General features: G+C 31.1%; 1 protein-coding gene across 1 annotated transcript; it reads left to right on the forward strand.

The window, feature by feature from the left end:
• LOC107635103 (WRKY transcription factor 22) lies at nucleotides 452–3001 on the forward strand. The gene is made up of 3 exons (XM_016338475.2): nucleotides 452–1112; nucleotides 1247–1357; nucleotides 1866–3001. The coding sequence occupies exons 1-3, from the start codon at nucleotides 625–627 to the stop codon at nucleotides 2401–2403; spliced, it is 1137 nt and encodes a 378-aa protein (XP_016193961.1). The 5' UTR covers nucleotides 452–624; the 3' UTR covers nucleotides 2404–3001.

The raw sequence follows: 12561 nt of genomic DNA on the forward strand, positions 1-12561 counted from the left end.
TGACATTATTCTTCTATTTAAATAAATATTAAATTTAAATTTTGTTTTATGTATATAATGATTTAGAGGAATATTAAGAGATCAGCAATTTTTGTGATTTATAATCATTAAATAATTATCAATGATAATTTTAATAGTGTGAGATTGATATAAAATTTTATTTAATGACTCATTTTTTTTGTTGATTATATATTTATCAGAATTCGAAAAAATTACTAATTTCTAGACTTTTTAACTAACGAGAGATACTTAAATAAAGTTTAGATCGTGCGTTGAAGATCAAAATTTTAATTAAAAATTTATCATTGATAAATAAATTGTTGGATATATAAGGCGAGACATTGTTAAACTAGATTAAATAATATTAAATGATGTAATTAGATAAAGACGACTTTGCATATTTTGATTTTCTCTCTCTGTTTCTATATATACATGTCAATTCCACTGAGCTGCATCTTATCATCTCTCTTAGCCAAAAGTCAGCGCCTTCTTTTGTCTCTCTCTTCTCTCTCTCTCTCTCTCTCTCTGAAGAAAAGAGAAAAAAAAAGTTTTTGCAGCAAACAGAGAGAAGCACGCAGAAGAGACAGCATCTTCAGAAATTGCAGACGCCTTTGTCTCTCTCAAATGGAGATGGAGCTTGATTGGGATCTCCATGCGGTGGTTCGAGGCTGCTCCACCCTCACCTCTTCATCTTCATCTTCTTCTTCATCTTCTTCCTCATCCTCTTCTGGTTTCGGTTACTTTCACTCTCAAGCTTCTCCTTCTTCTGTCCTTGACACTGAAGACCAACAACAACAACAACAAGGAATTACCAACAATGTTATGTCCTTTTCTGCTGCTTCATATTCATACCCCTTTGGACCAAGGACCGCCATTGAAGAGTTGCATGAGCTTTGCAAGCCTTTCTTTACAAAATCACTCCCTCAACAACAACAACAACAACAACAATCATTGCAAGCCTCTTCTCCTTTGTCTTCATTCTCTGTAGCACCACCACCACCACCACCACCACCAAAACCTGTTCATGCACAAGAGAAGCAACAGAGAAGCAACACCAACAAGCATCCTCACCCTGGTGGTGATTCTGTCAACACCCCAAGATCTAAAAGAAGGTAAAAAATTGAGCTTGGGTCTTATCATTTTGTCCCACAAAAGAAAAATTTGATCTTGAATTGACCCATGTTAGAAAAATCTTGTCTTTATTTTTTCCTTTGGTCTGAAAATGCATGTCTTTTGTTCTTCACAGGAAGAACCAGCTCAAGAGAGTTTGTCAGGTACCAGTTGAGAATCTCTCATCAGACATATGGGCATGGAGGAAATATGGACAGAAACCCATAAAGGGGTCACCATATCCAAGGTATGAGAGGCACCCTTCTAGGTTTTTTTCACTTGCAATTTTCTTAAAGAACTAATTAAGGGTATGCTTTGGTTCATGGTTTGTTAATTGTGGTTAGATGTATAGAAAAAAGTTGACTTGTTTTTCTTCCGATTATGCTTAAACTATGATTTGATCTTGCAATTGAAAGTTTGAAACTTTCACCTTTCAAGCATATTTCTGTAAGAACTAATTAAGAGTGTGTTTTGTTTTTTGGTTTGGTAATTATGGTTAGATTCATAAGAAAAGTAGCCTTTTTTACACTCCAATTATGCTCAAATTATGATCTTGTAAACTAAAGATTATGCTGAGAATTATTGCATGCAACTTTACCAAATGATATTAAGATGAATTGAAAGTTTGAAACTTGTACCTTTTTATACCATAAGTTTGAGCATCTAAAATGAAATCCAAATATTATGACCTTCAAATTCTTCAAATTAAAGTGTTAAGGCCTAATAGAATTTCCGTTTGTTCTGTGATTTTGCAGGGGATACTATAGATGTAGCAGCTCAAAGGGATGTTTGGCAAGGAAACAAGTTGAAAGGAACAGAACGGATCCAACAATGTTCATAGTAACCTACACAGCAGAACACAACCACCCTGCTCCAACTCACAGGAACTCCCTTGCCGGATCGACGCGCCAAAAGCCGTTGACACCTCAGGCAGCTGCGGCCACCACCACCAACGGTGGAGAATCCGATGAGAAGGCCTTGACACCAACGAAATCGGCTTCGCCTGATATCTCAGTTGCGGAAGAAGAGGCTTTACCACAACATTGTGAAAAGTCATCAGTGAGCAGAGAAGAGAAGGAAGAGGATTTGGCTGATGATGATGATGATGAGTTTGGTTTATCTGATATGGTGATACCTGATGATTTCTTTGATAGTTTTGATGAACTGAAAGAGATCACTGGTATTGATGATGATGGAATTAGAGGAGATAATTTCTTTGTTGATCCCTTTTCAGCCATTGCTATGCCTTCTTGGGTTGCCAATAGTGCTGCCACTGCTGCTGGTGGTAGCTGATTCATTTGGCCAAAAGTTTTAAACAATTGATGATTAATGTTGCATTGTTGTTTATGTGATTTTGAGGAATCATAGAAGATTGCAATTGATGCAAATGTGGTCGATATCGCAACAACAATACCGAAGGTTTTATATTGCGATTGCATTTCTGCGATTTTGAACAACAGTAAAAGTTGTCCAAAATCGCAAAAAATATGCAGTCGCAATACGAAATGGCTGAGGGCATGAGGAAATTAGAAACTCTATCACAATTCACAAGTGACCATTGTTTTCATGCTTTTTCATTTGTAGAGAATAGGAAATGGAACATTTTGGAGGAATCTTTAGTTCTTTACTAACAATGCCTTGTGAAGGAAACTTTAGGTGTAGTAGTAACCAAGTTAGGTTTAAGCATGTTTATATAATTTTGTTAATCTTGTTAAAAAAATTAATGATTATTTAGGGATTCATAGTTTGCATACCTAGCACTCTCATTGTAAAATCAATTTACTTTTCAAACAACTTGTGTAATTGCATGCATGGCCCATGTGTTTGCTTTTGAGTTCATTGGATTCAACAATAGTTGTGATAAATTAGCAAAGCACTTTGCATTGACTTTTTTTACATTGTCAATGATGATTTAATATGAATATCATTATTATATTATGTGTGTGAATGTGACATATGGGTTACATGGTGGTTGCTTGTTGGTATTTATTCTACTAATTATCCTGTGTGAGACCACCAATAATAACGGTGGAGTCTCTTACTTTTGGGTACACAAACACAAAGATTGATGTAATCAAGGAATTAGATTCCATGAAGCATATGCTCTTTTATTTATAAATTGGTAAGAAGCATAGTATTTCACGTTAGCTTGAAGTTAACATGTTAACTCACACTAATTACTTTATGCCATATGCTTGGCTCAAATCAAACAAACAAACAAATAGAAGTGAATCCCATTATGTATATAGTGGAAATAGTCAATTTGCCATACATGTGTCTACATTCATATTGGAACTTTGGAAGGGGAAAAGAAAAGTCAAAAGATGTCTAGAGAAGTGCATATAGCGTGTTATCCTTCCCACTATGATAATAAATTACCTTATTTATCTTAAAAAGAGTCTTGCTAATGTGTTTTAAAAACATATTTCAAGTATATAGTAAAAGAAAATTCACTCAAACTCATTAAAAAGATTTTTTTTATATGTTTTTAATGTATTGAATGTATAATTTTTTTTTAAATTATACTTATATTCTTATAATATTTCTTTTAAGACACAAGTTAACTAAGGGCTGGTTTAGTAAAATTTTAACTTTTTAAAAGTAGTTTATCAAAAGTATTTTTTAAAAGATAATTTTTTAAAAGTTATAATATTTATGTTTGGTAAATCAAATTGAAAATGAAGGTCTAGTAGTTAGCTCATTAGTTTGTTTAAGCAATGTTAGAGATTCGAATCTCGTCTTGTGCATGTAACAACCTGTTGGCCAGCCGCAAATCCTTAAATAGAGCTTCAGTCCTTGGTCTGTCAAGTTGGGAGATACCGTGAAAAACAAAAAAAATGGAAATGACTTACAATAAAAGGAGTTACTCAAATGAAGATGTCAAAAACATCTTTTTATGAAGATACTTTGTATAAAAGTGTGATTATTTATTTGATCATATTTTAAATAAAAACAACACTTTTATAACATATCAAAATCGAACCCTGCAATTCGTCATCCAATAGTCAAATTATTGGAGTATCTACCTTCAATAAATATAAGTAACATTAATTGTATTTGTATTTGGTAAAACAATTTTTAAAATTTAAAAACACCATAATAAGTGTAAATATAAGAAAAAATTTTGACATTTAATAATATATAAGATTATATAAAAATTCTAATTTTAATAAATATAAATTAACTTTAAAAAATAGATTTGGATCCTCTAAATTTTAGATTTTACTTTAGAGGATAAAGTGTGATCTCTTACCATTTATTTCATAGATGGGACCAAGAAAAAACATGAGAGAGAAAACATTCAAAAATGAGAGATCATACTTTACCATATCAAGTAAAAATTCAAAATTTAGAGAATCCAAATTTTAAAAAAAATACTTCTTTAAATACTTTTTAAATCATCTCTAACTTTTAAAAAATATAAACACAAGCACATAACTTTTTTTTATTTATGAAATACAAAATAAGGTCACAAATATATCTCGAAAAAAATTTAATAAACCAGGCCTAAATCCATCTTAAAATTACATAATATTCCACATGCATACATCTCTTAGTTTGTTATGTAATTATATACTAATCTTCTTAAAAGATAGGTTGATATTATTTTTTTAAAAGATGTTGTAATACAAATCTATTGAGTGTAACAATACAAAAAAAACGGAAAAAGTTTAGCATATATTTTTATTATTATAAAATAATTGTGTAATATCACTTAATTTTATGAGAAATCAGTATAATTTTTTTTTAAAAAATAGAAAAAGGTTCATTTTATAGAATTGGAAGCAAAGGGATTTGACTTATGAGTTAGTCGAATTTGATGATGTAGTTAAAGCAAGAATGTTTTAGTATGACCAAAAAAAAAAACAGCAAGAATGTTTTAGGAGCCTTGTTAAGGGAAAAAAGGTGATTTAAGACGCTAAAATCTCTCTTAAAGAAAACCTTTTGCGAATTTTTATTATATACTTACTAGCGGCTCAACATGCACGAGTTCAGCCGCTTTTCTATTATTTTGAAGAATTTAATTTTATTCTTAAAATATATTATTCGTTCTTTAAATTTATTAGATTATATTTGTTAAATTTTAAGTTTAACGTGATCTTATTTATATCATATTTTAGTGTTGATATTAATATATCATTTATTCTTTAAATTTGTCAAATAAATACTTTTTTCATCATTTTAAAATTAACATAACCTTATTTGTTTTATATTCTGTTGAGGGTAAAACTACTATAGAAAACCTTTAAAATGCTAAATTATAAAATCACACAATAAAAATATATGTATATTATCAGAAAAAGATATAGTTCCAGAAATAACGACAAAAATATTATCCTAATTTAAAAAGAGTATATATTTATAAATATCTATAAACCCAAATGCATGTTAGTTATTTACAAAAGATTAATTTTTTTTAAATATCATGGATATTTATGTTTGTCTTCTTCTTTTTTAAGTGGTAGGCCAAAATATGATTCTGAATCTGAAGAGACATGCATTTTCCTACAAATAATGGAAGGATAGAAGAAATGAATATGCTTATTTTTTTCGTTTTAAAATATCAAACTATAATAGTATTACTGAAAAAATAGGAGAATACAAAGATTGTGTACCTAGAAAAAATCCGTCTTAATTCATTATACATCTCCTTGTCAATAACTTCTTGCATCTTGAAAAACTGTCAGATGTCAGATATCATAAAAATAACCGTATAAAACGCTCCAGGTTTATTCAATTAAATTGATTGCTTATTATAGAGAAGAATTTAATTAAAACCTGTAGAATTGTGACATCTTGTTTTGCATTGAACTTTCTGAAAGGACAAAAGAAATGACATTAATCCTTGTTTATCATTGACAAAATGTAAATTAAATGAAATTACATCTTTTTTTGTTAGGAATTTTTTTTAATAATAATTACCTGCAATGATATTGTTTTGGTTCGAAATGAGTTAGTTGTGTTCTTCTAAGTTCATGGCTGAAAAAAAAGAGTTAAAGTTTTAACATAGTTGGTATATAGGACGAAATAGACGGAAATATTTATTATGTAACAAAAGTTTATTGCATTACCTTTTATTTTTTTGTTCCAATATTTCTCTTTTTACCCTCTTCCATAGTTGAGTTTTGTCTGCTTTAACTGTACCTCCCCAACCAATAGAATAAATTTTGATTGGATGAACCTGTGTCAATTGCACGTTTGATCAGTAACACTAAAACAAAAATATGTATCATCGGTGTAGTTGTCACTGTCATTAATTATGTAATCCTTACTTTATTTCGGTACCTATATTTTTAAAGAGCAATATATAAAATAAGCATAATTAAACTCATAAGAGAAGAATTAGTTATCATAATATTATATTAGTTAATTTTGATTGCAAGAAATAAAATATCGATAACTTTAATTATTTTAGAATTGATCTAGATTTCTTTATTATAATATAAATAGTTTGTTCTATGCTTCTATTATATTTTTTTATAGTACTTTTTCTCAAAGGTTTGAATTTCGTCCATTAATGCGTGAGATATTTTAACTTATTTTGTTAATTTATTACCTTAAATTGATGATATGATGAGTATTTCATCAATTAAGACAATTAAGAATACAAAGATATGATTAAAGAATATTTAATTTGTTATATTGTAATGTATTCTTGTTTTTTTGTGTTTATGTTGATAATAAAATGAATTATTCTTTATAAAATAAAAGGAACTAATCTTTATTTATGTAGGGCTATTTTTATCACAGAAAATAAAAAATAATAACTCTTGTAATTTTTTAACCATTATGTATAGTTTATTATATATCGGTATATATTTGATGGATGGTAAACCATGTATAGTAATATTAATTTAATTAATTTTGTTACAAAATATTAATGATAAAATAGTAACCAATTATGTTATTTTTATTTCTGTACCTGTGGCAGTTCTATTGCCATGCGCTTCCATTCCTGCATTTTTAAAAAGTAAAATATAATTATTAAGAACGAATTCAATTTATAACAAAGAAATTTAAATGATGTTATCGTGTTACCCGTAACAGATTGATGATAAGTGGTAGCTCTAGCCATTTGTCTAATTGTAGTCAATCTGGCTATCCCTATATTTGTAGTTAATCGGGCACCTCCACCAGTGTTTGGCATTGAAGTTGTATCAGTTGACATGGCAACTTAGTTTTCCTTGTCGAATCATCTCCCGATAACTTGCACGTCTTCTAGCCAGGTATTGTTGTCTCTGTTCTTCGGTCATGTTCTGTCTTCTTCGCCTAGCATAATCTGTCCAACTGGGTCGACGTTGACGTGGCTGTGGATTTCGTGAAGTTGTGGTGTCAGTTTCATCTATTAGAAATAGTTCAGTTTGACAGGTTTGTCATGAGTCAAATCATTTTGGTTTAAAAAAGAAACAGGGACAAAATAGGAAGAAAAATTTAGATACCAAACTTCCATATCCCATTATATATTGGTATAGATATACCAGAAACTTTAACGTGGTTAAAACAGAATTGAAATAGTATAAATTCGTTTATTTTTATAACCATAATATAAAACCAGAATAATATAGTTACCTTCTAGAAATCAATATGGAATTCCATTTCACTAGATAATCCAACATTGCAACCACGTGGGTATGGCAGCTATCAAATAGTCCTTTAATAAGATATTAAAAGTTCGATTTTATTTTGAATTAAAAAAATTTTACGGTCAGTTTTATGATAAATACAAATAATAAAAATAAACAAAGAATAGACATTACTTCTTGAATCAAAATACAGAGATTAGACACAAAAACTAATTTCGATCGATATAGTAGAGGACGAGATGAAAAAGGTTTTTTATGCTAATATATATACTCAATAGGTCTTTAAAAATTTTTCATCAAACATTTTAGTTTCAAAAAAAATTATTACGTTGAGATTCTTAAATTTTATAAAAACAAGATATATAAATTTTTATCTTAGACGGATTAATTTTATTTGGAGAAATGGATCTCAAAAAATGTGACAAAAAGACCTATATATCTTATTTTTATTCATGGACTTCAACGTAATAATTTTTTTTAGAATGAAAACATTCGATCCAAAATTCGTTAGGAATGTGACACGGTAATTATCCTAAACCTTACCTCATGCCATAAAACAAAGGTTAATCAAAGATTACGACAATTCTAAGACTTATATAATAATATATATAGAAAGAAATAGTAATTCTAGAAGCCTGATGAAGGAAATAAGCTCAAAAATAGAGTTACAAAAGCGCGAAACGTTCACTCGAAGCTACAAACTTAAGGTACAAGATATAGATATAAGATAATAAAACATATGTATATATAAGAATATAATAATCATAAGATACTAGTCTCAACCCGTGGAGTTTAGGCCGACTAGTTATAAAGTGACATACAGAATTTTAAAAGTTAAAACAGCTTATACAATATCTCTCTCAATGTTGACTTCTAAGGCAAATAAAATACAAAAGTGGGAGTATTAAAAAAAAAGTAATCAAAAGACTCCAAAATGGGATAAAAATCCTCCGCTCTGCCACCATCACGTAACTCATCGAGGTGGGTTACGACCTGCATCTGAAAAGCACAACAACATATGGTATGAAAACCGAAGGTTCTCAGTATGGTAACAGTGCTCAATATATAAGATGTAAGGTTCCGGAATGCCAAAGGCAACCCTAGAACTTCACAATACAGATATTCAATCTTAACGAAAATAAATGAATTAAACCATAAACCATAAATAGGGTTATCTAAACTTAGGGGATTTCTAACTAAAACTAGTCATACCATTGTGAATGCCGAAGGCAATCCTAGAACTTCACACCAAACATATATCCAAGCTTAGCAAAATAAATAACTTAAACCATAAACAATAGACAAGGTTATCTAAACTTAGGGATTTTCTAACTAATACTAATCACACTGCTGTATCTTACAGCCTTCGCTAACCTACCCTCCACGCAATCCCATCGCCACCGCCTACTTGACATCCTCAGCACCAGATAAACACAAGTATATGCAAACAAGTAATACATAGGTAATATTCATGTATAGCAAGTAGACATATTATACATTTAGGTAAACTACAAGTAATCAAAGCAAACGAGCACATAAGAGATGCAAATGATGAATGCCTGTTCTATTGGCTGTGATATCACATGTCCGTTATAGTGCCAAACCCGCCACAAAATCCGGTCGGCAACTCCCGGATTAATCTCTCTGTTGCGCATACTCAGGAGGAATAATTCCGACGGATGAGTGCCTACCTTCTCCTTTTAGAGGGAAACGTTCCGAGGGAGAGTGCCCTACCACCTTCCTCTGGATGCCACATGATTCCGTGGGTTAGTTCCCTACCACCTTGCAACCAGAGAGAAATGTGAGTGAAAAGTCCTGCTTTAACACTCACATTTGAACGTAGGCGGGAGACTGCCACAACCCCTACGACAGAAAACAATGCATGTCACAATCACTTACTCAATCTCAGAGATCACTGCTCATAGCACAAGTCTGTTTATACTCCTCTCATAAACCATAATCAATATCTCAAGTTCATCATCAAATTCACAACTCCACAATTTCATCATACTAATCGTCTTTACAGTACTCTACCACTTCACTCAACTAATCCACCCTCAGTACTCCAGAATCATACGGCTCCGCCCTCTAAACTTTTTACCTGAAATTATCTAGTTAATTTGCTTATGATATTCTCTATGCTTCAAAGCCTAAAAATAAGTTAAGACACCCTAGATAAACTTTACGAAAACTCACAAGCTTGCGGAAAAGGTAAAACAGTTAAAAATAAGGTTTTCTTAAAAAAAAAAGGACAGTGTGCATACGCACACAAGGTAAAATTTTCCATTTTGTATCTATGCATGGATGCATGGATACGTGCGAACGCCCTCGACAGAAGGCACTTCCCAGCATGTGCGTATGCATGATGTTTTGCGTACGCACAACTTGCAAATTTCACAGAGTATGAGTGCGCACCAGAGTGTGCGAACGCTCTCAACCGTAGGCATATCCTTGTGTGTGCGTGCGCACCAGAGTGTGTGTACGCACGTTTTCAAAAATTATACAGTGTGTGTGTGCGCACAAGGGTGTGTGTACGCACAAGTGAAAACATGGCTCCTGCTCAGAGCACGCGCACAACAATGTGCGTGCGCACACAAACCAGAATTCATAATTTCTGCAACATTATAGAAATAAGATTTTTGACACCAACTTCCAACGATCATATCTTTTTCTACAAAATTTCGATTTCCACGAAATCTATATCGTTTTAAAACTCTTTGAATCATCTTTAATTTGATATAAAATATAATCAATTTCAAAAACTGTAGTTCAAGATATGATCCGGCAAAGTTGACCTAAAATCAATTTTTACCAAAGACACTAAAAACTCAAATTTACCAAAACTCTCAATTCAAAACCAAACTGCTCACAATCCAAATAACACCAAAACAACACAAAAGTCCATACCATTCATTCCTCAAACTCAACCATCAATAACATCCCAATTACACTATTCCACACTATCAAAATTCTTATTCATAAATATTTAAATTCAACCTAAATCACGTCAAAACTCCTATATTCCATCATTATTCAACTATACAACATCCAACTTTTAATATCCTAACTTATCAACTCCTTCAACACTTATCATTAACAATACTCATAGTCACCATCAATCAAAATCAACACCAATACCCATCAAGTTATCCTCCTAATCGTACTCCCCCACATACAACTCACTCAACCTTCATCATAATTCATAAACCACACATTCCAGAAACTCCATATCATCATTATCATCATCAAACATATAATCACATCCAATAAATCATACAACCACTTCATTCAATCCTATCTTAAAGGTCACTAGCCTAAGTTTACGAAACATTACATATTACATAAAGGAAACTGAAACTATACCTTAGCCGATTTCCACACAACTCAAAACACCAAGTTCAAACTCAAAACTCCAAAACTATCAAACTCACTCCAACAAACACCAAACCTCAATCTAACATCATATAACATACAAAACATCAAACCTAGGATTCAAAAAATAACTAAACATAAGATTTTAGTGAAACCTTAGCTTATCCATCGGTATTAGGGGCAAAATCCAATAATACTCCAATGCTAGATCACCATAAACAACCAAAAACACAAATAAACTAAAAAATCCAAAGCCATTTTTGAGTTTTGGACTAGGACAGAAAACTGGTACTAGAGAGTTTTTTACCAGCAATGCCTAGTTAAAAACAAAGAGCTCGACGAGAGTTTTGTGTGGTAACAAACGACTCGTCAATCGGAGTTTCGGATCAAAAGTTATGGAGTTTTGAAGGAGGAGGTGAATAGTTAAATCCCAATCACCCATTTTCCCTCTTCTCACCGCCCCTTTCTTTTTTGTTTCTGAACAATGAGGCCAAATAGTCTCATAACTCACTTATATATGTTGGGCTTGGACCCAATTTGGGCCTGATTCAACCCTTTAGCGTTTTAGGTCCGTTTGGTCTAACTTTAGGTCCGTTTGGTCTAACTTTAGGCCAAAATCTTTAAGATAAGCGCCCGATTTTACATTCTAAATTATTTTTGTCCTTTAAAAAAATTAAATCAATTTTTAAAATTTTATTTTTCTCAAAACACGGTACCAGACAGACTAGAATCGGTACTGCCGCCTTAAGCACCGGTACACATTTTTACAAAAATCTTTCGCAAAAATTACATTTTCCAACTCAGAAAAATTCATTGAATTCAAATTTCACCTTTTTAGTTTTAAAATATCATTTCTATGTTTTCGAATCTATTCCGAAAAGTTAAAGTTATTATTTTATTAAAGCGATTTTTACGTGAAAACTCCAATTCTTACAAGGACCCTATTTAAGTATATACTCAATAACAAATTTGTTTATTTTTTTGTAATTTCTTAAAAAAAAAAAATATTTATCTTTATTTTCTAAAAAAGATAAGAATATGATCCAAATGCAACTAGCCAAACTATACAGATGGAGCACGTAGGTGGGTAAGATAGAGTTTGGGCCATGTGCTTAAGTCCAAACTACATATATTTTTGTGTTATGGGCCCAAGCTGTGGACTATGTTGGGCTGTCTCCCCTAAATCATTATTACTCAAATTCTGATGTTTTGGATCCAAATTTATTTTTGAAAATCATTATCCCCTTATTTTTGTAGCATCTCTCTTACTGGATCAATTGATAAATGGAGCTCGTACATAAGACGAATTGACTTGTCAAACCAAGAAAAAATAAATAAAAAGGTTGATAAAATATAACAAAATTAATTCTTTTTTAATCAAAGTAATAAAATTTATATATGATAAAAATTATAAATCCAATAATAATTAATTTTTTATTTATCATTTTGTAATTTTTCTTGTTTTAAAACAATATTTTTTAAGAGATTTGGAGTA

Source organism: Arachis ipaensis, chromosome B04 (genome assembly GCF_000816755.2).
Source record: "Arachis ipaensis cultivar K30076 chromosome B04, Araip1.1, whole genome shotgun sequence".
Lineage (NCBI taxonomy): Eukaryota > Viridiplantae > Streptophyta > Magnoliopsida > Fabales > Fabaceae > Arachis > Arachis ipaensis.

What these genes read in the sequence shown, in the direction of transcription:
- LOC107635103 (XM_016338475.2), top strand. Translation starts at nt 625, where the DNA reads ATGGAGATGGAGCTTGATTGGGATCTCCATGCGGTGGTTCGAGGCTGC. An exon ending in ACCCCAAGATCTAAAAGAAG is followed by an intron (nt 1,113 to 1,246) that starts GTAAAAAATTGA and finishes TGTTCTTCACAG; the next exon opens with GAAGAACCAGCTCAAGAGAG. An exon ending in AAGGGGTCACCATATCCAAG is followed by an intron (nt 1,358 to 1,865) that starts GTATGAGAGGCA and finishes GTGATTTTGCAG; the next exon opens with GGGATACTATAGATGTAGCA.